A 27,669-nucleotide genomic window follows, 5' to 3' on the forward strand; every position below is an offset into this window, starting at 1 on the left:
GAGAAAATTCTTATTGTCACTTTGAGTAATGACTCCACGGTCATCCCTTCCACCTTAACTGAATAGCAAGAGAGAGGAAAAGTTAAAGGAATTTCAGAGAATGTAATTGTTGTCAATGGACAGCCCCAGGAGTATCTATTTGGGTACAATGAGAGGTATTAAGGTTGAGGAAGTTAATCATGAAGTGTGTGTGAATTGCTCAGGTAGCAGGGATCTCTGAAATCTTTGCCTCAGGTTACACACTCAATCTTTAGATACTTTCACATATTATGAGTCCTTCCATTTTTGGTGTTGTTTTCCCCCCATTGTACCTTTGTGGTTTGTTGTTTTTGTTTTGGGGTTGGTGTTGTTCTTCATTATACTTCCAGGGTGAAAAAAATATATAATTGGGTTCCCTATTGTCATCTTGCCCTGAAAATCTCTGTAGCCATACCCGGTTTCATATTCCAAGGTTATTAAATATTAGAAATTGTTGGAAGACGGAGCAGCAGGGCTCAACGGCTGGGCGAGTGAGAGTGAGCACTGAGCCTCCCACAGCCCCTGCAGAGGAGCAGGACCTTACACCCAAGGCCTGAGAAGGGAAGCCCGATGCCCACAGATGTGCTGTGAGGGATCAGGGTGCAGCGCCAGCTGGAAGCAGCAGAGGATTTCCAGGGACAAATGCCAGAGTAAAGGTGGCCAAGGCTCCACCCTCCCTGCCAGCTGCTTCCAGGGCTGCAGCTTTCCAGACCCCTGACGTCCAGTCTCACACAGAAATGCAGTAAAGGCCTGGAGCCAGGTCCACACATGACTTGGGACACAATCCAGGAGCTCATCGTGCCTCTGGTTAGGCAGTGCCCTCTCTGATTCCACTAGGAGGAGGCTGCATCAGTGCAGGACTCACATCTGCTCAAAAATAGACAGAGCACACCTAGGAACAGGAAGGAGGTGAAAGTCAGCAAGGGCTGGAGAACTGGGCAGAACAGAGACAGGTAAAGCCTGGACTGGAACAGGCAGGCCCTCAGGAGGGGAACAATGGCAAGGGCCTGCACTGAGGCACCTGTTTCTGCAGATCCTTCTGGTTCAGAGGGAGAAGATGGAAGTGGATGCTGAGAGCAGAGCTCTCCCACAGAGACGTGGCCAACAGCAGTGTCCCCAGCACAGGGGACAGCTTAGAATTGGAACAGAGGAAAACATTATAATTTGGTCCCATATTGGGGTTACTCCAGTACCAGCAACAAAGTTGTTTCAATTGTCAGAAAATTCTACTCCCATAAAACTACTTAAAAGGAATGTTGTCTGTTTTCACTTGGAATTTAAACTGAGTCAGGTAAATGGACTCAAGCACACCTGTGTTGTCATACAAAAAAATAGAGAGCGATCCATTGGCATTTGAAGTGGAACTTGGCACCCTTTATCACCCCACCCTCCCTGCTCAGGGCTATCATGCCATGACCTCTTCATTGCCTAAGGGGATTTATTAACGGGACGGGGGTGGGGGTCGTGGTGGTCGCCAGTCTCTTGAGAGGTGGTGGCTGTGATTCTTCTCTTCTGTCCTCAGAGCTGATCGCATGTGGATTAAATGACAGGAAATGACATGGCTGGTCACTGACCCAGAAGGTCCTCTTCTTTGAGCCTCTAGTAGAGGCAGCCCATCCCTGACTTGGCGTAGCTCAGGGGCGACTTCCATCCGCCCTCTGCCACAGCACCAGGGACCCTATTTGGCTACAGGGAATTCTGCCAACTTACACTTTGTCACTTCCCTTCTTTCACTTTTATGACATACAGAATTCTATTTGTTTCATTTTTGCCCACAAACAACTGTCAATTTTGCTTTCTGGGAAAGTTGAAATGAGAAATAAAAAGTCTTAAATCTTGAAAATTATAGAGAAAAATATTGAATTCCCTTTCTTTTCTTTACTTCCTTTTGTATTACCCTCAGGATGAAATAGAAAGTAATGACAGGACCAAGACAGATGATGCTCAATGAACCACTATGTAATGACGATGTTGTTATTTACATTTAAAATGAAGCATCATGAATAAATAAAGGAAAGAAGGCTGTTTCTCCCTGACTTAGTAGCCTGAGCCTCACTGCCCTGCACCCTGAGCATGAGACAGACAGGGGTGAACAGAGAAGCCCAATAGAAATGCACAGACTGAATGAACAGCTGAAGTTCACCAGTTTCTGTTCTACAAGTTTCTACTGAGAGACGTCATCATTGAATCTCCTGTGCAAAGCTCGGAAATTTTGAGCATTACAGGTGTTCAATAATTTAAATAAAAATTGAACAATAAAAGCTGTACTGGGAAAATAAAATTTTTTGGCTTATTGAAGGTAAAATGAATGCATTGGATAACTAATTCCTCCACCTACGTAGACAAAATAAACGTTTGCTGTCAGTGTTGATGGCTTGGGACACCACTGACACCTGGGTCCTGGCTCAGGAGAGGAGCAGGTCACCACAGAGAACAAGGGTCCTTCACACAACTCTCCCGGGGGGAGCAAGAGGATCCTGATGATTATTTTGCCACAAAGACACAAGCCCCTCCGTCTGGGGAGAATTCTAAGGACCTCAGGATGGGGTGAGCCTGCTCTTGCGCGGGCGGGGCCGGGGGCGGGGGGCGTCCAGGAGAGTTATAGTTGAGGACATTGTTACTCCAGAGGCAAAGGATTACTAAAGCTGATATTGGTCTTGTGAATAAAATAGTGCTGGGAAAATATTACTATCTTGTTATTAGAATCTACACACCTACACCCACCAGCAAAGAACCTGGATTCCTGTTGTGGGTATTCCAAAGCTGGCAAGAAATGACAATGTCTATTATAGAGTCCTGACCTAGTCTAGGCCCCCTTGAAGCATAATCACATGGCCCTGCAGGAATGGGTTCTAGAAGAGAAACACCCCAGAAATTCATTCACTAAAAATCTCAGCCTCTGCAGTGCATTAAACAGTAAACAAAACTCAGTCCTTGTCAATTAGAGAAAGACAAGTATCACATGATCTCACTCATATGTGGAATCTAATGAGCAAAATAAACTGATGAACAAAATAGATCCAGAGACATAGCAGCATGGAACAGACTGTGGAATCTCAGAGGGAAGGCGGGGGAGGGAGGGTGGGTGGGAAGAGATCAACCAAAGAACTTGTATGTATATATGTATATGTATATGTGCATAACCCATGGACATAGACAATAGGGTGGTGGAGGCTTGGGGCAGGGTGTGTGTGTTGGGGGGAGGGGGTGGGAATGGAGTCAGGTTACAAGAGGTCACTGGGGTGGGGTGGAGGGAAGGGGACATATACAATACTTTCAACAATAAAGATTTTTTTAAAAAATAATAAAAAATAAAATTAGCCTGTTTTGAGTCCAACCAACACCTACCTACACTTTGACTTTAGGTCAAAGATGTTTCTCATTTGACTGGTAAGTATCCACTTGGATAAGTCACTATCTGAAATGTACTTGAAGATTAAAATAGCAAAATTAGCCCAGCCGGTGTGGCTCAGGGGTTGAGCATCGATCCATGAACCAGGAGGTCACAGTTTGATTCTCGGTCAGGGCACATGCCCAGGTTGCAGGGTTGAGGCCTCAATTTCCAGTGAGGGGTGTACAGAAGGCAGCCAATCAATGATTCTTTCTCATCATTGATGCTTTATCTCTCTCTCCCTCTCCCTTCCTCTCTAAAATCAATAAAAACATACTTAAAAATAAAATAGCAAAATTAATAATAGATTGATGACATCTTCTTAGACCACCTAGAGAACACATAAATGAAAGCAATAAAGGAAGTAAAAGTGGGAAGAAGTATCTAGAAAATGAAAATTGTTGTGTTCCCTATTTAAGGACCATGCTTAGAAAGAAGGTCATCAGAGAACCTGAGGCCCACGATTGTTCTCCAGACGCCCAGCTCAGCTAGGCCAGCAGCACCCTCGTTCTCCCATGGCCCTCCTGCTCTCTCTACTCACCGCCCTGGTGGTGTTCAGCTATGGCCACGGTGAATCTCTGGGCTGTGACCTATCTCAGGACCACGTCCTGCTCAGCAGGGAGAACTTAGAGCTTCTGAGCCAAATGAGCACAATCTCCCCTGTCTTCTGTCTGAAGGACAGAAGGGACTTCAGATTCCCCCGGGCAACGGTGGATGGCAGCCAGGTCCAGAAGGCCCAGGCCATCGCTGTCCTCCACGAGATGCTCCAGCAGGTCTTCAACCTCTTGTCCACAGAGAACTCCTCTGTCACTTGGAACACGACCCTCGTGGACCAACTGCGCTCAGGACTCCATCGGCAGCTGGAAGACCTGGACACGTGTTTGGTGGAGGAGATGGGAGAGGAAGGATCTGCCCTGGCCATGCAGCGCCCTCCCCTGGCCTTGAAGAGGTACTTCCAGGGCATCCGTCTCTACCTGGAGGAGAAGAAATACAGTGACTGCGCCTGGGAGGTTGTCAGAGTGGAAATCATGAGATCCTTCTCCTCAATAACAGCCTTGCAAGAAAGGCTAAGAAATAAGGATGGAGACGTGGGATCCCCCTGAAAGGATTCTCAGGGATGAATGTGCCAGATCACGTTTGCACATATTTCTTGGGTCATGTCAAAAAGCTCTTATTTCTGCTTTAGTTACAGAATTTAAGTTTTATTTAGCAAATCTTTTCTCAGATTATTAATCATGAAAATGTTACAAAATTTAGTTCCTGGGATATCAGTCCTTAAAAAATACCTGCCCTCATGTTATTTATCTATTTATTGTTTATTTATTATTATATTTATGTATTTATATAACCAATATTTGATCTTAATGTATATTAATATTTGCAAAACATGTTTACTCCTTTGTCAATCAGTTTGCATTTTGCTTTATTAAATTCTTATCAAAGCCGTAACCGGTTTGGCTCAGTGGATGGAGCGTCGGCCTGCGGACTCAAGGGTCCCAGGTTCGATTCCGGTCAAGGGCATGTACCTTGGTTGCAGGCACATCTCCAGTACGGAGTGTGCAGGAGGCAGCCGATCGATGTTTCTCTCTCATCGATGTTTCTAACTCTCTATCTCTCTTCCTTCCTCTCTGTAAAAAATCAATAAAATATATTAAAAAAAAAATTCTTATCAAAGAAATCTTCTGAGTTCTTTGATTCTGAAAACCTAAATCCTTATTTTGTTCTATATAAATCTATCTTAGAATAAGATCTGTCTATTAAGTCCTATAGAACAGTTCCACCATTAGTCAGAAAATGCTTATCAAAAGCAGGAAAAGCACGGAACTGAGAAGAATCTTGGAAAATATGGAAGACGTTCAGTACTTATGCCTGAGTTGTAATTGATTTATATTCCATGGAGAAGTGGGTAGAAAAATCCAAGAGGAGTCAATCTAGAGTGGAGTAGGAAAGATATACGGTATTTGTTGGCTGATCCTGGCAGCTATGTTCTTCTCCTCCTCCTCTCCCCAGTCCTGCTTTACTGAAGGTGTTCACTCCTTTAGTAACCATCCCTTGGCTCCCCACCTTACTGCCCATCCCCCCAGGTTCTCTGGTTCTGTTGTGTTTCAGCTTCAAGGGTTCTACTTAGAGTAAAAGCCAAAGGAAAAGAGCAAAGCGAGGGAAGCCCAGGTCCCAGGTGCCAGAGGGAAGCTGGTGCCGGCAGCCAGGGGAAGGAAGGCCTACTCTTCCATGAATTTTGTGCATCGGGCCTCTAGTCAATACATAAATACACGTGTATAATTTTTAGTATTTTTCATTTTGTTTTGACATACTGTGTGAAAAATCTCTTAGCCAGCACTGTTCTTTTACTTTGTCCAAGACACCCAGCTCAGCCAGGAGCACCCTCATTTGCCCATGGCCCTCCTGCTCTCTCTACTCACCGCCCTGGTGGTATTCAGCTATGGCCACGGTGAATCTCTGGGCTGTGACCTGCCTCCGGACCATGTCCTGCTCAGCAGGGAGAACTTAGAGCTTCTGAGCCAAATGAGCACAATCTCCCCTGTCTTCTGTCTGAAGGACAGAAAGGACTTCAGATTCCCCCGGGCAACAGTGGATGGCAGCCAGGTCCAGAAGGCCCAGGCCATCGCTGTCCTCCACGAGATGCTCCAGCAGGTCTTCAACCTCTTGCCCACAGAGAACTCCTCTGTCACCTGGAACACGACCCTCGTGGACCAACTGCGCTCAGGACTCCATCGGCAGCTGGAAGACCTGGACACGTGTTTGGTGGAGGAGATGGGAGAGGAAGGATCTGCCCTGGCCATGCAGCGCCCGACCCTGGCCTTGAAGAGGTACTTCCAGGGCATCCACCTCTACCTGGAGGAGAAGAAATATAGTGACTGTGCCTGGGAAGTTGTCAGAGTGGAAATCGTGAAATCCTTCTCCTCAATAACAGCCTTGCAAGAAAGGCTAAGAAATAAGGATGGAGACGTGAGGTCACCTTGAAAGGATTCTCATGGATGAATGTGCCACATCACCTTTGCCCATATGTCCTGGGTCATGTCAAAAGGCTCTTATGTCTGCTTTATCACATATTGTATTAAGTTTTATTCAGAAAATCTTTCATCAGTACTTTTGAGCAAGAATATGTTAAAAATCTCAGTTCAAGTCTTATCAGTCCCCTAGGAGGTTATTGTCCCATGCTTGTTTATCTATCTATCTATCTATCTTTGTTTGTTTATTTAATCTATTTTTTCTTGCACCTATCCTATCGAATAAAAGACAAAAAGGGTAATTAACTGTACCTCTGCTATACTTCCCATTGGCTAACCAGCGAGATATGCAAATTAACTGCCAACAAAGATGGTGGCTGGCAGCCACGCAGCTGAAGCGAGCAGGAGGCTTGCTTGCTCCAGTGATGGAGGAAGCCAAGGTTCCCCGCCTGCCGCAGCCCGGCTCTGAGCTCCAAAAGCAACAATGTTTCAATTATAGAAGCTAAACAAACCCCAGATACCTGCTTTCAGCCGGCCGCAGCCTCAGAGCTGGGAGCGCCAGTGACAGCAACAATATTTCAATTATAGAAGGTAAATAAATCCCAGAATAAAAAAGAAAAAGAAAAAAAGGAGAGGCTGGGAGCTTCAGTCGCCGGCCAGCCTGAAAATGGCCCTCAGCCCCTCACTCAGACTGGCCAGGCACCCCAGTGGGGACCCCACCCTAAAGGGGGTGTGGCCAACCTGAAAACAGCCATCAGCCCCTCATCCAGGCTGGCCAGGCACCCCAGTGGGGACCCCCACCCTGAACGGGTGTGGCCAGCTGCAAACAGCCATCAGTCCCTCACCCAGGCTGGCCAGACACCCCAGCGGGACCCCCACCCTGATCCGGGACACCCTTCAAGGCAAACCAGCCGGCCCCCACCTGTGCAACAGGCCTCTATCCTATATAGTAAAAGGGTAATATGCAAACTGACCCCAACAGCAGAAAGACTGGGAATGACTGGTCACTATGACACACACTGACCACCAGGGGGCAGACGCTCAATACAGGAGCTGCCCACTGGTGGTCAGTGCGCTCCCTCATGGGGGAGCTCTGCTCAGCCACAAGCCAGGCTGATGGCTGCCAGTACAGCGGTGGTGGTGGGAGGCTGTCCTGCCTCCTCAGCAGCACTAAGGATGCCTGACTGCAGCTTAGGTCTGCTCCCTGCTGGCAAGTGGACATCCCCCAAGGGCTGCTGGGCTGCCAGAGGGATGCCTGATTGCCATCTTAGGCCTAATCCCCTGGGGAGCAGGCCTAAGCCAGCAGGTGGTCATCCCCCAAGGGGTCCCAGACTGCGAGAGTGCACAGGCCGGGCTGAGGGACCCTCCCTCCCCCGAGTGCACAAATTTTTGTGCACCGGGCCTCTAGTCATATTTATAATATCCAAAAGTCAAATATAATTACATTATATTTAAATTTATAAAACATACTTATCTTTCCATGTTATTTAGTTTGCATTGTGTTTTATTTATTAAATTCTTATCAAAGAAAACTTCTTGAATTTGTTTATTACAAAATCAAAAGCCTCACTTTGCAAAAGACATTGAAGTATGGGCAGTAAAAATTTATTCACTCACTCATTCTATTCAGATTCTATGCATATAAGTTGCGTATCTAAATGACATATCATGTAATTGAGGTCAAGAAATACAGGTTAAAAAATATATATGTATAGTTCCTGTTGTTGAAAATTTGTGTTACAGGAAAGGAGACATAAAATAGTACTAATGTTTATTTTATCTCTGTTGTATTAAACACTGCGAAGGAAAAGAAAATGATGTTCTCACATCAGAAATTTTAGGCACAAATGAGGTTGAAAAGGAGAATTAATATTAGATGTCCTTTCTAACGAGCCTGGGAGATACATAAGTGCAGAAGTCTTATTGGTAGTTGGGAATATGGGTCTAAAGTTTACAAAAATGCCATGAGGAGGGATTAAGTTGGATTCCTTATTGCTTATCTGGTAATGAGAACATCAGAATGTGGTCACTTATGAAGTGGACAATGAGAAGAAGAGCTAAGCCTAGTCCTGAAGACCCTCAACAGTTAAGGGCTGGGCAGAGGAGAGTCTGCAGAGGACACTGAGGCAGAGTGGGTAGTGCAGTCAGAAGGATAAAAAGGGAAGAGTGGGAGAGATACTACTAAAGGGAAGAAGTGTGTTTAAAAGGCAGAATGGTGCATGTAGGGTAGGTATGGCTGAACTATCCCAGTGGACCTGAGAACAGATGCCATTGGTGACCTTAGGATAGTCTGGTTTAGTAGAATTAGTGGGACAGAAACCAACTGGGACTAAGGTCAACAAAGAAACACAAGAATGAGAAATGGAGACACTGTGCATAGAAAATTATCTTTGTAAGCCTGTTTGTGCAGTGGAGGAGTGAAACAGATAGTACCTGGAGGAGAATGTGGGTAACATGCCCATGTGTATTTTTCTTCCTATTTTTTTTTTTAGAATCATTTTCAAGAATAAATGAATTGGTACAAACTTAAAAACGTTTTTAATATTTGACATATTTGATTTAAGCTATTGCTTATTTAGGTATTCTATTTAATAATTGCTTATTTGACTAACAAATAATTTATCATTGTTCTAATTAATATCACTTTGTAGGAATTTCTTTTTTTGTTTGTTAATCCTCATCTGAGGATATTTTTCGCATTGATTCTTTTAGAGAGCATGGCATGGAGGGGGACACAGAGAGAGAAACTGGTTGCCTCCCATACAGGCCGGGGATCAAGCCTCCAATGGAAGTTTGTGTCCTTGACTGGAATCGAACCTGTGACCCTTTAGTTCACAGGCCAACACTTTAACTACTGAGCCAAACTAGCTAGGGCTGTAGTGAGTTTCAATGGTCATCCATTTGTTTGCTAGTTGTAGTTGTTTTTTGTTTTTATTTCCAATCAAATTTTACAATCAAGATTCATTTTCTTTTATCTGTTCCTTCATTTACTCTAGTTTTATGTTGGTCATTTATATTATTTGTACTTTTAAAATTTCTAACCTTTGATGTAAACATTTTCTATTTAGCCATATTCTTTTGATGTACACTTGTTTTTAATTCCACTTGTATATAAAAAGTTGGCCATTTCCTTATATATTTCTCCAAGGCCTTAGGACATAGAACCAAGCCTCCTCCTAGTCACATTTCTCTTTTGATTTTACACACATTCAGATCCCTTCTTGTTAATCCACTTTTGTATTAAATTCAGTATGTCAACTAAATCACTTTCTGTTAAGAGTGTTGGACAATTTTTCTAGAATGTTATATTGAAATGTTAATTCCTTCCTTATTGACAACACGTACACCTTTACCATAAGTCTAATTAATTCTGATAATAGAACTATTCTTTAGATTGTTTGCATTATTAATATGATTATTGAACTTTACTCATTGCTCATACTTCTTTTACTATGGATATTTTAAAACTCATTTAAAGCTGAGGTAGCTAAAATCAAGAATTTCTTTCTATTTTTAATAGTATTGGTTGAAATTTTTCCTGTTTAACTTTAGAGTTATTCTAAGGTCAAGATCATTGGCCTCATGAAAATCATAAACATATATGGAACCCCAAATGGCTATTTATAAAAAGAATGAGATATCCAATAAAAATGAATGAAAGAAACTGGATCAGAGAATCTTTCTCCTAAAACCAAAGGCAAAGAACAATCATTAAGTAACATGCAGGAAAAATTACATTAGCCACAAAAATGAACATGTTTAGTGATTGCATAAATTAAAATTTAAAAATGTTGGCAGACTTCCATAATGTGAAACTTAAGGAGTCACCCTCACCTCATAATGTAGGATTTGGGATTGATCTACCTTTTGGGCAATTGCTATACATGTATATGTATATATATATTTTATTTTTTGTTCATTTTGTTACTAACTTGTATGTTCCAAAGTATTGGAGAACCGAGAAGTGCAGCTGGCAAACCAGGGCTGGGATGAGTGAGCTGCTGATGTTCTGAGCTGTTGGCTGGCCATGCACAAGTCCTGCCCAGGCTCTGGACTTTAGCCACCCTAGATATATATGGTCACCTGGGGGCAAGAACAAGGGGAGATGGGGTTGTGACTATGTGGTCATGAGCTTATGCAGGGGATCATGATGCAGTGTCAGCGAGAGACAGATGAGTTTTGCTGAATGCAGAGTGAGAGTATGAACGCGGCCACACCTGGACCCTCCCCACCTGCCACAACCTCCTCTTCAGAAGTCAAGGCACACCAGATATCCAGCCAGGCACAGAAACTACTATATATATAAAAGGCTAATATGTGAAGTGTCCCTCCGCCCGTACGACCAGTCGCTATGACACGCACTGACCATCAGGGGGCAGACGCTCAACGCAGGAGCTGCCATGACACACATACCTGGCGCTGACAAAGCAACACTCAGCTTCCCCTAAGTGGTACACAGGCCCTGCCACCACCCCAGAGCAACAGCCCACCAAATCACAGCCAATGCTGCCGAGACCCCCATGGTGCAAAATGTGGCCCACAGCCCAGCTCAGCCCGAAAATGGTGGCCGTGGGCACCAGATAATGATGTCACGTAGCAATGCCTGGCTTCCTCTCCCTAGCGACTAGCCTCCTTGTAGTTTCTTCAGCCCAGGAACACTACTTGCTTTATAGCCAGATGGAAACATTTACACTTTAACCAAATGTCTGTGAAGAGTTTTCCCATGCCTCACCTCATTTGATCCTCACAGAAGTCCTGGAGTAGGTAGATAGAAGACTCCATGGAATCCTATTTTCTTTTCATTAGCTGGAAAACAGAGATTTAGAAAACTTAGAGACTTGACCTGACTGAAAAGAAGTAAGAAATGGTGGACCTTGAAAATGACTTCAGGTTTTCTCACTGTGTAGAATATAGTCAAATACTGCTGTAGTTAAATATTTTACCCTTTGTTCTCCCTGTGTGATCTACAATAATAATCTGCTTCGTGTTGATATTTATTGCTGTGTTGCTGACAATTACCTGAAAGAGAAGTTGGGGTGCTTCACTGGGCTGGAAAAAGTTTAGCTAAATCAGAAAGCACATCTAATTAAGCAAGTTTCTCTCTCTCTCTCTCTCTCTCTCTCTCTCTCTATATATATATATATATATACACATACATACATATATATGTATATATGTATATAATATTTATGTATATATATATGGCTAAATTGACTCACACATGCGCGGTACATATAAAGCTCTCACTGACACTAATCGCATGCATGTGTTTTCATCTGTCATTGTCAATCGTGAATTTGGTTGACACTTCTATTATAGAGAAAAGGCAAATAGCGATACTAAAATACTTCAACTAATTAATTTCCTTTCAATGTGCACGAATCCATGCACTGGGCCTCTAGGAGTAAATAAAGGCCACTGCAGCACCGACACTGCCAGCAAAGCAAAGCTACGCTACACAAGCTGATAAAGAATCCAGGAGCCTTGAAATTTGAGGGGCCTCACAGGTAATCCTACTGAGAGAGGCAGATCAGCCATTCTATCCTATAGGCCACAGAACGGGCATGTGAGCCAGCTGGGCTGATGAGAATTGGTTCTGGATCCTTTGTTAGTATTGGGAGCTATCTTTGCATCTTCCCACAGGTATAGAACTTGCCATATTTTTTTTAAAAAGTAGTAAAATACACAGAAGATTTACCCTCCTAACCATTTCTTAGTGGACAGTTGAGTAGTATTAAGTACATTCACGTTCCTATGCAATGAGCCTGCACTTTTGATGGAGACAACAGTAGGAGGAGTGTTTCACAGACACCATACAGATGGTAACTGTGGACGGAGCTGCCCTCACACCCAGCAAGTGTCCTCTCAGATGTACCAGTCAGCTTTGGCTGTGTAACAAACAACCACCCCCCAAAAAATCTCACTTATTTCTATTCTTTTCACCTAAAAGCCTTCACCGAGGGCTGGAGGAGGCCCTTATTGCAGAGGGGAGTCTGCAGCTAAAACCCAGGAACGAGCTTTGGATCCAGACAGACCTGGACCCCAATCCTGGCTCAACCTCTTGCAAGCCGTATGATTAATTAGATAATTGTCCCTGTTATGCTTCCATTTTCTCAACTGTAACAGGAGGATAATAGAAGCCCCACTTCGAATTGCAATTGGTAACCACAGTGGACACAACGTTAAGTATTACAATGGACCAACCCAATTGACCATTACAATTAAGCATTACAATTAGGCTCAGCTCACCAAGATGCTCAGACTATGAAAGGCTGGAAGGGCCTGGCCTGAGTGAGAGAAGATTCCGGGTTCTCCTCTCACTCACCCTCCTCCATGTCACACCTTCATTTAGGCAAGAACGGTGGGCAGAATCACTCATACTCATTAAATTACCATGGCTTTTTCCATTGAGCGCCTGTAACTGAATAGGTGCACATTACATGCACATGTAAAGTAATGCCTTTGTACTTATATTGTGTTTATGCACCTAGATCCTAAGCTCTGTGAAGGCAGGGACTGGCATGGGGACAGCTAAATATTTTGCCAGGTAGAATACAATTAGTCATGGCTGTAAAGTGCCATGGGGAAGGCCAACCATTCACCCTGGGGCCGGGAAGGGCTCTGCAGTCTTCTGAACCAGCCCTTGAAGGAGAATTAGGGGATGGGAAGAGGATCCAGCATTTATTAACTATTTGCTTGGTACTATGTTTCCTGCTTTCATTTTTTCTACTTAGTTTTTTTTACTTTAAAAGATGACACAAGTAGTCCTAACCGGTTTGGCTCAGTGGATAGAGCGTCAGCCTGTGGACTCAAGGGTCCCAGGTTCGACTCCGGTCAAGGGCATGTACCTTGGTTGCGGGCACATCCCCAGTAGGGAGTGTGCAGGAGGCAGCAGATCGATGTTTCTCTCTCATCGATGTTTCTGACTCTCTATCCCTCTCCCTTCCTCTCTGTAAAAAGTCAATAAAATATATATTTTTTAAAATGAAAAAAAAAAAAAAAAAAAAAAAGAATCCAGGAGCTTTTACATTCTGATTCCACTAGGAGGCTGCACCAGTCTGATGAAGCTCATTTGCTCAATAAACAAAGAATCAAACACAATGAAAACGCCGTAAGAGCCAGTAGCAGCTCAAGAATTTGCAATGTCAGAAACTCAGCAAATTCTGGTATATTGGGCTCTTGGTTGCAGATTAAAATAGAAGATGTCAAGTTTGTTTCATTTAAGTTACATAGGTGCTGATTTGCCAAGTTGGAGGTCTGCTGGTGTATCCTGTGGAAGGGCTTCGTGAGCTGTTATACTCCCAGCTACAGCTGAAGGCCAGTTGCAGGAGGGCTGGTTGTTGGAGGAGGCAGTCAGAGCCTGAGACTGGAAACTCAATAAAGGCTGAACACAAACACTTCATGTAACACAATGATACGGGAAAATTGGACTGGAACGTGCGGTGTTCCCCTGGGTAGGATGATTTCCTGGGCTCTTTGTCCGGTGGAGTCAAAGAATGAAACCACAGACGGAAGGTGGTATAGCCAAGGTGGAAATTTATTGAGAAACAAGCAGAGACTCCCACGTGGGGAGGAGGGGGAAAGAGTCCCAGTGAGTCCCTTTTTCCCACGGTCTATAAAGGCTGCAGACCTTTGTGCCTTGATATCCCCTCTGATTGGTTACTATCCCCTTCTGATTTGGTCACTATAGTAACTCCTGAGCTCAAAGGTCAACCTCACGTGGGACACCTGAGGCTCTCCTCCCCGCCTCCCTCATTGTTTTCCTATCCCCTCTGGGCTTTCTTCTTCTCTTTTTGAATGAGGGGCTTCCTTCCCTTTATTCTGTAAATGTACACCTTTCTGCAGCTCCCAGCCCCCTTATTCTATGGAAAGGTACCTTCTGCTATTCTATAGCCCTGTGCTTTTTCTTTCTTCCTTTTTTAAAAAAAAATATATTTTATTGATTTTTTTTACAAAGAGGAAGGGAGAGAAATAGAGAGTTAGAAACATCAACGAGAGAGAAACATTGATCAGCTGCCTCCTGCACATCCCCTACTGGGGTGTACCTGCAACCAAGGTACATGCCCTTGACCAGAATTGAACCTGGGACCCTTCAGTCTGCAGGCCGACGCTTTATCCACTGAGCCAAACCAGTTAGAGCAGCCCTGTGCTTTTTTTATGGACCCCTCAATTTTCCAAAATTTCCTAAACCTGTCTATTTCACCCCTAAAAACTCCTTTCAACAACATGTATATACCACTCAAATTCAATTTTTAGAAAACACTGTTAGTCAAACTTAGAACAACAAGCTTGGTTTATAATCGGTATGAGGAAAGTGATGATGAAATTAATTGTATCATTAATTGTCTGTCACAAGGGAATGGAGCCTGTCATTACTGAGACAAATGGGAATTGGGGAGGAAGCACTTATTAGTCAAGACTGCCCTGGAGAGAGTGTGCTCAGATTCTTAGCAATCTCTCTGGTCCTTATGGGGTAGGTAAAGGATGTGGTGTCAGAGGGTCTGGATTCCAAAGGAGTCTATGACCTTGGGAGAATGATTTAATCTCTCCGTGGCTCTGTTTTCTTTTCTATAAAATGAGGCTAATGAAAGAACCTACATCAGCCTGTTCTGTGAATAGATGCAAAGATATGAGAAGTTTGAGATCCAAAGACCATAGAAGAACAGAACAACACATTTTAACACATTAATTTTTTAAAAGTCTGTCCAGCAAAAAAATAAATATAAAAAAATCATGAAATTTCAATTGCATGAGGTTAAGAAACCTTATATAATAGAGTATCAACTAGTCAATAATAATTAGAATCCCCCTCTCAGCCTCTTTGTCCACACCCCAAAGCTGTTGACTGGCCCTTGGCTGAAATTAATCCAAGAAGGATAAGCCCCCACTTTTGTAATAACAGGTTTGGGGACATGGGCGTATAAAGAGCTGGGCATGCTTTTTTTATGGACAAGAACTAGGAAAGGTTATGCATAATATAACAGCTGGGTTCGAGTCAGACCTGGGGAGCTCTCATCTGCTCTATATCGATCCCATTTTAATACTGCTTCTTATTTAAACTTATTCCTTTGGTTATATCTACAAAAGAAAGATGGAACTATATTCAGACAAGCTGAATAGGGAGCACCATTAAATAGAACATGTGTTTATAGACACACTCATCCTAAGTAGGAAGATGCTTAGCGTAGGAGAACATCCTGTCGAGAGAGTAGGATAGAGAATTGGGGATGCAGTTAAACATGTGTGAGTACTGCGAGAATTTGGGATAGTTTGTTAAGAAGCCATTCTGTATCAGCCATACACAGGTGGCTGGAAGTGTGTGGTCTGTGTAGGAGGGTGTTCAGGTATATGTGCTTTTGTTCTCGTGTGTGAGTATGTGTGTGTGTGTGTGTGCGTGTGTGTGTGTGTGTGTGTGTGTGTGTGCCTGAATTAGGCGAAAGCTTCTGGACTACACCAGCAAAAATCCTAGACTCTACACAGAAATAGTGTATGAAAAGCACTTAGAACATTAAGACTTTTTCACCTTTATTTATGTCTGGATATGCCACATGTTCTGATTTTTCTGCCTTTGAAAAATATGACTCTCTTGTGACTTGAAGATAAGGAACTCTGCCCAGAAAATGGCATGGGAACCCATTGTTGAACTCTAACATTGGTTGTGATCACTTAAAATCGAGTTGAAGTGTTGCAGTTTTGAAAGCTTTTGAATGACATAATGGGCTAAACAATGGAGATCTGAAATCCTGTATAACAAAAGTGTAGTATGCAAATTTTCCCCTCTACTGGGAGTTCATCCTGGAGTTGGACCAGGGGGCGGGGCCAGCTGCAAGGCGCCCTACCAGTGCACAAATTTTGTGCAGTGGGCCTCTAGTATAAATATAATGGGATAAAAATAATTCTGATTACTTGATGATGTCTATAGATCAAGTTTTCCATGCTGTTTTATTTACTTTTAGTCTCTTCTTTTTAAAGGGAACATTTTATACAGATTTTACCTTAACGCTATTTTAAAAAATATATATTTTATTGATTTTTTTACAGAGAGGAAGGGAGAGAGATAGAGAGTTAGAAACATCGATGAGAGAGAAACATCAACCAGCTGCCTCCTGCACACTCCTTACTGGGGATGTGCCCGCAACCAAGGTACATGCCCTTGACCGGAATCGAACCTGGGACCCATGAATCCACAGGCTGATGCTCTATCCACTGAGCCAAACCGGTTAGGGCAACGCTATTTTATTTCTTTATCATTTTCACAGGGTTCTTGACTTGAACCCCAAATCACATTTTTCTTTTTTTAAATATGTTTTTATTGATTTCAGAAAGGAAGGGAGAGGGAGATTGCACACCCCCTACTGGAGGTTGAGCCCACTACCCAGGCATGTGCCCTTGATGGGAATCAAACCTGGAATCCTACAGTCCACAAGCTGAAGCTCTATTCACTGAGCCAAACCAGCTACCTTAAAGCTATTTTACTAGAATGTATCAAAACAGGGGATTGCAATGTGAACCACTAGATGGCAGAATGACATTAGTTACAAGAATGCGTTTTCTCAGTGTGTCAACAGTAAGCAAATAAAATAACACGGTATTCATGTCTTCCTGTATTTGGTTAATTAACATAATGCCATGTTATGTTCATCTGTAATGAACACGGCTAAGGCTTTCTGGTGTCTTTTTTTTACCGACACTTGGGCATTCAAATATGCTTCTTAGCAAAGAGACACCAGAGGACAAAGCTAAATTACTATAATCCAGGACATAAAACATTCAAAAATTCCCATAAATTCCTATATTGAATGGCCTGATGCAATTAGACTAGATCATAAATGACAACATAGTACTTGTATTAGGCTGACATCACAATTTTGAAGCTTGCCTTTTGCCCTTTATTTTGCATTATTTCTTATTCCAGATTTTCATATTTGTTGTTTAAATAGAATGACATTTGGCCCCACCTGGTTTGGCTCAGTGGATAGAGCATCAGCCTGTGGACCGAAAGATCCTGGGTTCAATTCTGGCCAAGAGCATATGCCCAAGTTGCGGGCTGGATCTGGGGGCGCAGGAGGCAGCCAAACAATGTTTCTCTCTCATCATTGATGTTTCTATCTCTCTCTTCCTTTCTGAAATCAATAAAAAAAATATTAAAAAAGAAAGTATTCATTAAAAAATACATATATAGAATGATACTAGGAACATTTTTGTACAAACAATTCAAAAGAATCTATTCATCAGTATTTAATGATGAATAAAAAAAGAAGACACTGTCATTGCAAATACTTTGATGTGATATTTGTTTTTTTAATGTTTTATTAATTTTAGAGAGAGCAGAAGGGAGAGGAATAGATAGAAACATCGATGATGAGAAACATCAATTAGCGGCCTCCTGCATGCCCCCTACTGGGGATCAAGCTCATAACCTGGGCACATGCACTGACAGAATCGAACCTGTGACCTCTTGGTGCATGGGTCCATGCTCAACCACTGAGCCACACTGGCCAGGCTTGATGTGATGTTTGTAAAAAAATAAAAATAAAAAAATAAATGATATATAGCATTACTTTTAAGGCTCCAAATTAAAAAGAAATAAACACATACACGTGAATCATATCAAACATGCTTCTTTTAAAACAAGAAATGATGAAACAGAATATTCTTTCTAAAAGTTAGGTAAAACGCAACAATACCTATTTTCTCCTCTAGTTTTTTTTTTTTTTAATATATTTTATTGATTTTTTACAGAGAGGAAGGGAGAGAGATAGATAGTTAGAAACATCGATGGGAGAGAAACATGGATCAGCCGCCTCCTGCACATCTCCCACTGGGGATGTGCCTGCAACCCAGGTACATGCCCCTGACCGGAATCAAACCCGGGACCCTTCAGTCCGCAGGCCGACGCTCTATCCACTGAGCCAAACCGGTTTCGGCTCTCCTCTAGTTTTTAATATTGTGGTGGAATAATAGCAAATTAATAACCTATAAGACAAACAAGAGGAATTGAATTTATTATGTAGATAATGTGGTTCCTTAAGGTTAAAGTAAGGCTCTCTCTATGCCCCCTTAACAACATCTCCCCCACCCCATAAATCTAAAAATCTACCACTCCAGAATGGTTTCTAGCCAAACTATACACGAGAACTTTCTATAAATGAAAACACTCTTCAGGTACAATTTAAACCTAGCATTTTCACTCAATGTTATGTCTGGGAAACCATCCGTATTATTTTGTGTATCAACAGTTCATTATTTTCATTGCTGTGTACTATTGCAATTTGAATAGATTCTAATGTCAATTCTAGTATTAATGTTCTTTTGCTTTGTTTCTTTGGCAAGTGTGGGGGCTACTACGCTTAAAGTTTCTGTGACCACACATGGACATTCCTATGGGTGACCTAAGCACTATTTCTGTTGGACATACACCCAGGAGTGAACTGACTTGGTCCCAGGGTAAGTTTACCTGTTTCTCTTTCTAAGTTCTGCCAAACACTTGTCTAAAGTTTAAAAACTTATAGTCCCATTGTCAACAATTGTATGTCAGTCATCTTCATTTTTTAATGTAATCTCTTTAGTGTTAGCCATTATGATGTGTGTGTGTGTGTGTGTGTGTGTGTGTGTTGCAGTATAACATTTTGTCTTTAATTTGCAGCCTATGAGCAGTAACGATGTTGAACACATTTTTTAAGGTTTACAGATCATTTGGATATCTTCTTTTGTGAAGTGTTTGTTCAAATTGGACACCTTCTCAATGACAGTGAAATATGTATTTTAAAAGATAAGCAAGAAAGCTACAGCTTCCCCCAAGGAGTAAGAATAGATTAGCAGCTGTTACTAGAAATATGCCTGCTGTACTGAATAAAATACCAACTAAGAATTCAATTCTTAATTATCTCAGATTGACTCCATTTTGATCAGACTGATGACCACCTTGTTCATCTGACATGGATTTCTATTTGAAGTAATTGAATGTCTTCCCAGAGACCTATACCTTATTTAGTACAAGGCTTATATTGAAATGTAACTTAGACTAAATTCACTAGAACAATGTACACTTAGCTTTCTTATGTAGAAAAAGTTACATGATTTATGGGTCAAGAGAACCTTTCTCTTTATTTTAGTCAAACATTGCTCCACCCTTCCCAAGAGGTCCACCTGTCCACCTTCAGTGACAAAAACTTGGTTGAGCAGGTTTCCACACTCCTAAGAGTCCCGTTAATCTGTTCATTAAATATTCGCTACATGCTGCCTATCTTCTGCTTACCCATAATTTTTCAAGTATACAATCCAAAGAAATGAGGAAAATTGTCATCGTTTTACTAATAGCTGGTAGAAAAACCAATCCAGGGGCCACCTATTTCAGACAAAACAAGGCTTTTAAATAGAACAATGGGAAGAGTGTTGCACTCTGTACAATTGAACCATTTACACTATCTGCATGTTTTGTTTTCATATTTTTCCAATATGTTAAGTTTTTTAAAAATATTTTTTTTATTGATTTCAGAGAGGAAGGGAGAAAGAGATAGAAACATCAATGGTGAGAGAAACATCAACCATCAGCTGCCTCCTGGGGATCGAGCCCGCAAACTGGGCATGTGCCCTTGACCGGATTCGAATCTGGGACCTTTCAGTCTGCAGGCTGACACTCTGTCCACTGAGCCAATGCTCTTGACTGGAATCAACCAGGGACCCTTCAGTCTGCAGGCCAATGCTCTATCCACTTAGCCAAACTAGCCATGGCCCAATACATTAAGTTTTTAATAAACTGAACCAAAAGCAGATCCCACTGGCATCACTCAAGTTGGTGCCAGTGGTTTCTATATTACTTGGCAATTTAAAGCAGACTAACCATCATCAGGGTGACAAGGGCCAAAGGCCCGTGAGAAAAGCATTTTTTAAGATGACCAGAATAGTCCGAAGAAAGACTCCCACCTGGACTTCTGCTGTATATATCATGTCCTTATTATATTGTGTCCTTACTATACAAAAATAAAAACCAGCCTTTCATCAGAGAAGGACATTTTATTTTTTACCCCATAAAGTAGCTTATCCAAATGGCTCATCCAGGAAGAGTAGAGAAACTGAGAAACAAAAATAGGAACTTAACTTCTTAGTAGACACATATAGTAAACATGACTTCCTCATCTCTACACAGAGAGTCTCCTCACAGGTCTAACTAACCATGACAATATGGTACTGATATACCTCTTTCCTTTTAATGCTGCATTTTAAATTTCTTCATCCAATATTTAGATGGTCCCTGTTATGTGTTGAAGAAAGTGCTAAAGAATTCAGAAGCCATTTCCCTACCATGAAGTTGGTCATACTCTTGTTGAAAGAAAGATTAGTATAATGTATTTTGTGCTCTGGAGGGGGCAAATAGATTCAGACAAATCAGAATAGAAGGGCTTTTGGGGAAGGGAAAAACTTTAAGTGAGTCATGAAGCAAGAATGACATAATAACACATAATAGGAAGAGAATATGTTCTTGACCAAGGAAATAGCATATGAGCTGGCTTTTCAATGGCTCTAAAATGGAAGGTCTGTATGCTATGCTATTGGAAGTCAGGAGCCAAAAAGGAAGACTCTGAGACAGAAATTACATGCAAGGAGGTTACTAGGGAGTGCTGTGGGATCTGGGAAGAGGAGGCGGAAGGACTAAGCAGAGGGGAAGTTGAACTGCAGTGCAGTTAGGAAGTAGCCCTGGCTGTTACAGGCTATGGCGGGATGCTCTGAAGCTGGGATGACCCTTCAGAGGTGGAGTGAGGAGTCTTAGCCCTTATACCTCCACACCAACCAGCCATTGGACCCCAGGATGGGGAAGAAAACTTGGGCTAAATGACTAATTTCAACAATTCCAAGAGTGACCCTAAAATCCCCATATACCACACATCTGTACTTCTCACTAGAGGAGATGACTGGATCAGTTTGCCATCTTTCACCTTGTAATCCTCTGTCTTTCAGAGGTTTGGTTTCTTTGTATCTACAACATAGTCTTTGTCCAATCAGCTGTCAGTGATTTCACTCAACCAGGAGCAAGAGGACCAGAAACCCTTACAGAGAAAACCTTGGTTTGGACCATTTTCTGTAAAAAGCAGTTAATGTTATAGGGTGCACCTGGGATATGACTGTTTCTACATACAGCTTCTTTAAGAAGGAAAAAGACCATTGAATCTGCTGCCGTGAAAAGGTATAGAAAGAAACGAATCTTATCAATTCTCTCCTATGTAGGATGCTTGCCTCTCTGCAGTTATTGTGAGAAAATATGAGATGAGTCACCTCAAGGGGACCGTCTTCATCTGTTTAAAGTCTGCCAAAGCTACCAATAAATAGGGGTGTGGTTTATAATGTGTAGTCACAAACCAGCAGCACCGGCATCATCGGGAAATTGTTCGAAATGCAAATACTCGTGCCCCACAACAGACCATCTGGACCAGAAACATGGGCACTAAGCCAGTCTGTGTGTTCTAACCCGCCTCAGATGAGTCTGGTGCAGGCTGGAGGCCGGGTTTAATTGACTGCCGGTGACAAGCGCCCTACGCCAAATCTCTATAAGGGGCCACAGTTTTTTTTGTTCTTCTTTTAAATTTCAAAATTAAAATAAATTTATTTTTCTGGTTCTCAATGATTTCATATTCATGGGGAAAATATTTAATCTAAAAAGTATAAGAGAATGGAAATTCTACTGTGAATATTTTAATGCTTTTCTTTTTTGGATATTTTTATTGGATGTTTTATTTATAGGAAACATGGTGATACTACATTTCTTTTGTAACCTGTTTATTGATTTGATACTCTATTTAGCCAAGTACATGCAGATGTAACAAGGATAACGCAGATGGCGCAGCCTCTGAGTACAAGCGAACTTACCTTCACTCTGAACCCACCCACGTCCTACTCCTAGTAGGGAGTCTATTAAAGTGTTTCTCTTCCTTAATATCTCTATGTTTAGAACTCCGGTTTTAAAGTTTTAAAAGGGCACATATTTAAAAGCAAGCAATGTTTATTCTGTCTGAAGCAGTTAAGATAGTTATATAAGCAAGATGTCAACTTAATAAAGCTAAATGTTTGGGAACACATGAGCATGTAAAGTAGTGGTTTTAGCTTTAAAATGAGTGTTATCTGCTATAAGTAAGTTTCCACTTGGCAGCTTCTCCATTCTGTTCTCCTAAATTATTAGGAAAAAAATGTCCATGGGGAGAAAATATCCTTTCCTTAATCCAAGACGACAGCGAGGGTGTGAACTTGAATAGAAAAGACAGGCGCAAATTATTATCATCAGTGTTATCATTATTTCGCAGTGATACTGTGCGATGTCGGTCAGGTTTTTGGTGTCTACAACACGGGGCTGGCTTGTGAGTCATGTGGACTTGGGAGGGAACTTTTGCTCTGGCATTTGCTAGCTCTGTGGTTTGCTCTGTTACTTTAAGCAAGTTACTTAATCTTTAATGTCTTCTTCTCCTCACCTGAGAAAAAAACATAATAATGTAACTACTATGCAAGGTTAATTTGAGAATTGAATAACATGTTAAATGAAGTATTTTGTTTTGAAAATTTCCTGGCTTAAAGAAAGCAACAACACTAATTCAACAGTCATCAGAAGCAAATGACCTGTGTTTGCAGCTGAGTGTTGGAAAATATTTCTGTTCTTTCCACTTCCCTACTTCCGTGTAAACTTGAAGGCAAATACGTCAGCCCTTGGGGTGAAATATGAAGTTGACAAAGACTTCCTCCTGAGTGCTAGCCTCTGCTCCCTGGCCCCTTCATGAGTGCAGGGGACCCTGCCTCACTCTCAGGGTCCTATTTGCTTCCTCCTCCTCCCTTTTAAGCCAAATCTGGAAGCATCAGCCAAGAGCTACTACACTTACACAATTACACTAGTTAAACCGAAATGGAATATATTTTGTTCCTCAGCAAGTTTTACATTCAGTGATAACTTTTTTCTCGAATTATACAATGAATCCGAAGCAGAACATGGCAAAGTAGTAGAACTAGCTCCAGATTTGGGGGCCATGGCTCTGCTTCTTACGATACACTGTGCAAAAGTCACTATGGCTGTGCAAAGTCCTCAAGGCTCGGTGAACGTCAGTTTCTCTGGCCCCACGTTTGTTCCATAATGATTTCTGGGCGCTGCTGGCCGGAGAGCTGGACTCCTTCAGCACCGGCCCCTCCCTGGAGCAGGGACCTCTCCCTCTGATTGGTGCTCTTCTGTCCCACCAGGCCTCCTCCTTCCCAAAACCCCAACCAGGGGCAGGCTGGCTCAGTCCTGTTTCTTCCAGCTTACACCCAGCACTTCCTTTCCCCAAGACTCCATCCATATTTCTGATAACTAGGACTTGTTAGGTACATTTCAATTTCTTATGTTAGTTGGTAAAATTCACATAAGAAAAATTAAAATATAGAAACATGCTGTACACCCTCTCCCACCCTGTCTCCCTCCCTTCGTCTTTCCTCCCCTTCCCCCCCCAATACAAGTAATCATTGTAATTTATTTCTTATATATTCTTTATTCATACACAAGTAAGGTCAAATATAAAATTTATTTTTCATTGTAATCTCAAATGTAGCATTTTATACACACTTCTGCATCTTGTCTATATTTTTTACTCTTTGACTTTATTTCTGACTTTTTTACAGAAAGAGCAACCCCTCTTTGCTTGACTACATATTATCAAGCAAAGAGGGCTGCTCTATTTAGAAGAATTTAGGTGGTTTCCTATGTTTTGATATTATAAGTAATGCTGCAATGAATAATTTTATATGTAAATCATTTCACACATGTACAAGTGTTTTTATAGGATATATTTCCAGACCTGGAATTGATGGATCACAGACTACATGCATCTGGAATTTTGATAGGGTATCACCAAATGCCTCCACAGTGATCAGACCAATTTCCAGTTCTCTGGACAAATTTAAGCGCATTCCTCCCCAAAGTCTCTGCAAGAATGTTTTTGTGTGTGCGTGTGTGTGTGCGTGTGTGTGTGTGTGTGTGTGTGTTTATTAATTAAGGTATTACAAATGTGTCTTTATTCCCCCATTGTCCCCCTCCCACCCCTCCAGTCCTGCCCTCACCCTCACCCCCTGTTGTCTGCATCCATCGCTTTGTGTGTGCGTTTTTTCTTATCGAACTTTTGGCTTTTACCTACCTGGTAGGTTATGAATGTCATGTTATTCACTTTTAATTTGTACTTTCATCATTATGAGTGAGGTCGAACCTCTTTTCATGTTTTTTTTCCTCTGCAAGCTGTGTGTTCATATATTTCAGTTATATTTCTATTGTGTCACCTGTAACAATTACTCAGTGTATAATGATATTTTCAATCATACATAGTAATGTAAATTATTCCTAGTATTTCTCATTTTTTTCTATCAATTTCTGGCAAATAAGAAAAATCATTGGAATAATGTTCTATGCCTAGACAAGTATGAGTACAGTAGAAACATATTTCATTGTATCTACCAAGCCAACTTTTATGATGAACTAATTATGAAACCTTAATGAATTTATTTCCACTCATAAAAATGTAAGATGGATAGAAAAAATAAGTGACATTACAAAATAAAAACAATTGTCAATATCCATAATCTTAAGGTACAGATAAATATATATGTGGACACACAAGACCAATACTGTGCTACCATTTCATGACAAAAAGAACTAATAAATGGCTGGAGAAGCCCTCCTGCCCCCCCACCCCCACCCCAATCTACCCTTTTGCTTTTAAAACCTGCAGTTACTGCTGGCTCCACATGATTCAAGGGTCCATTTCTTGCTGGCTCAGTTTTCTTGTGAGTGGGAACACAAAGAGTAGACACCGGTTGACTTCCACCTGGACAATGGTCCAGGCACAGCTGCTGTGTTCCTGGTTTTCCAGGTAGTCCCGGATCCTCCGGAAGTACATTTTAACCTGCAACCTAAGCTTCTCACGACCTACGGTGCTACTTTTCTGATCTGTTTGCAGTCCCATGAGCATTTCTAGGTATTCTAGCTGTTGATGCAGCTCAATGAGGAACTTCTCCATGTGGCTTTCCTTCCAATCTTCCAGAGAAGTATTTGCCTGAAAGAGGCTGAAGATCTGCTGAAGCATCTCATGTAGAACGGTCAGTGCGTATCCTTTCTCGTCCTGGTGAGGATTCCCAGCCTCCCGGGGGAGCAGGAAGTCCTTCCTGTGTGGCAGACACTGATGAATGGATGAGGGTTGCCATTTTTTCAAGAGTTCTGAACTTTCTCTGTTCACCCTTTTCTGTTGGAAGAGAACGAGTTTCAGTTCTAGGGAGAGGATAGTGGAAGAGGTCAGCAGCACCAACACACTCTCACGGAAGTGCTTGTTAATCATGGTGAAGGTCAAATATGCTGCTTGTCTCTCTGCGGACTCAGTAGAGCTCCAACTCAGTGAAGGTTTGCCTTTTCATGCATCTCAGAGTGTCCCAGGAGGTGTTTTCCGTTGTTGGTTTTGTTTTCTAAAGCTGTCATTTCTCCAAGTTTACACCCAGACTTTTTGGTTCCCTGATCATAGTGTTCAGGGGACATTTCCTCCACTTTCCCCATTGTGTTGGCTGCTTGAGGAAGTAACCAAAAGAACCTGTTTCATTGTATACTTTCCTTGAGACAATTGCTGACTAGTCATCCAGTAAGATCTTCTAATACTCTCATTATTTACTACATACCAAGTTTCACTCAACACAATGTGCTTTCTAAATATTTAGTTAAGCGTATTAAACTTCTTTTACTGAGAGTAATATTTTTAAAGGTCCAGAGTGCTACTTATCAGAGGCTTAGCAGCATCTATATATGGCATGTGGGAGCAAAAATTAAAATCCAGGCAGACTACTAGATTTAAAACCTCAAGTAGAAATAAAAATTTGCACCAATACTTGAGAGAAAATTAATCTTAAAATATGTTCCAGCAATCGTACATCGTTTTATATCTTATCCAAGCAGTTTAATATCTAAGACTCTAGTCCAGGGATGGGCAACCCTTGGCATGCATGACAAACATGGCACGCCAGTAACTTTTGCTGGCACGCGAAACCCTCTCTTATAATCTTCCATTTACAATTATTTCTTAATATCGACTTTTTTATTTTTTAGATAAATTCAGTGTAGGTGCATCTTAGATAAATAAATAATTTTACATAACAAGTTATCTTAAAGACCATAGACATGGATTGACGAGAGAGGGGAAGAGCAATTTCTATGCCTCTGCCTTAACTCTCCCTGCCTTCCCAAATCTGACCAGTGCTTTGGTTTCATCCACATATGCTTGTGAATCTTTGTTCTCAGTGATGAATTTTGTTAAGTCTCATAATAGAAGTAGCCTGACGGATGAAAGTAGTAGCTCGTGCATATCTCTGAAGGTCACGAAATATAAACCTGATGTAAAATCTCTGTCATCAGTGATGCAGCAGCAAAAGTCCCACTGATAATATCAAACGGAGTCATAAAGTTTTCTGTCGGACTATCAGTGTACATGTATACATTAAAAAATAAATGTATTTTTCATCATCATATACTGTGTTTTTGTCACTTGGTTGAATTTTATTATTTCTTCAAGGTTCTTCACATACATACACCTTAAGAGATAGCAAGTAGGCGTAACATGTTCTCAAAAAATTAGGGTTGGCATGCAGAAGAATTTTGAGTCAGAGATTTTGCTGGTTTTGGCACGCACTCACAAAAAGGTTGCCCACCCCTGCTCTAGTCTATGGAAGTAATGTGAAAGATAAAAAATAAATGAGCAAAAAAAGTCATTAAATAATTACTGCAGTTGGAGAATATTAGAGACAGCCAATAGGTACCACAATAGGGGATTGGTTAAGTAACTGTTGATAAATCCATATAATGAAATGCTACATAACCATTATAAATGACAAAATTATGTGAGAAGACATTGGGGGCATTTGGTTAATGTATATTCCCTAGGGTACCAGTAACTATGGTAAATCAGTGCCATTACATCAATAATGTCTCTTGAACTACAAATACCCGGTTCCATATTCTAAGTCCTCCTAAATAAGGACCCAATCTACCTTTCCAATTTGCCTCCTTCAACCCTAGTCTGTCTGTCTGTCTAAGGACTAAGGGCTAATTCTCCTTTAGGGCCTATATCTCCCCTAAAGGAGAGTTAGTATTTCCCCCGGATCCTCACAGTCCTTTGTTTCTCCTTTAAGATACCGTTCTTGTGCTGTCTTATAGATGGCTGTTAATTTACCTGTCTTACAACATTCCAGCATTAAAACCTCTTAAGACTGTGGAATAAACAGTCATCTTTTTTTTTTTTTTTTTTTTTTTAA

General features: G+C 41.6%; 3 protein-coding genes across 3 annotated transcripts; 2 read left to right on the forward strand and 1 right to left on the reverse strand.

Moving 5' to 3' along the window:
- The first annotated feature begins 3,924 nt into the window (after positions 1-3,924).
- LOC139020561 (interferon omega-2-like) lies at positions 3,925-4,512 on the forward strand. The gene has a single exon (XM_070430179.1). The coding sequence runs from the start codon at positions 3,925-3,927 to the stop codon at positions 4,510-4,512; it is 588 nt and encodes a 195-aa protein (XP_070286280.1).
- A 1,291-nt stretch (positions 4,513-5,803) lies between these two features.
- Positions 5,804-6,391, forward strand: LOC139020562 (interferon omega-2-like). Its single transcript, XM_070430180.1, has one exon. The coding sequence runs from the start codon at positions 5,804-5,806 to the stop codon at positions 6,389-6,391; it is 588 nt and encodes a 195-aa protein (XP_070286281.1).
- Positions 6,392-25,130: 18,739 nt separating this feature from the next.
- Positions 25,131-25,712, reverse strand: IFNE (interferon epsilon). The gene has a single exon (XM_070430181.1). The coding sequence runs from the start codon at positions 25,710-25,712 to the stop codon at positions 25,131-25,133; it is 582 nt and encodes a 193-aa protein (XP_070286282.1).
- Positions 25,713-27,669: the final 1,957 nt, after the last annotated feature.

This window comes from Myotis yumanensis, unplaced genomic scaffold (genome assembly GCF_028538775.1).
Source record: "Myotis yumanensis isolate MYYU_CA2020_CCGP unplaced genomic scaffold, mMyoYum1.0.hap1 SCAF_12, whole genome shotgun sequence".
NCBI lineage: Eukaryota > Metazoa > Chordata > Mammalia > Chiroptera > Vespertilionidae > Myotis > Myotis yumanensis.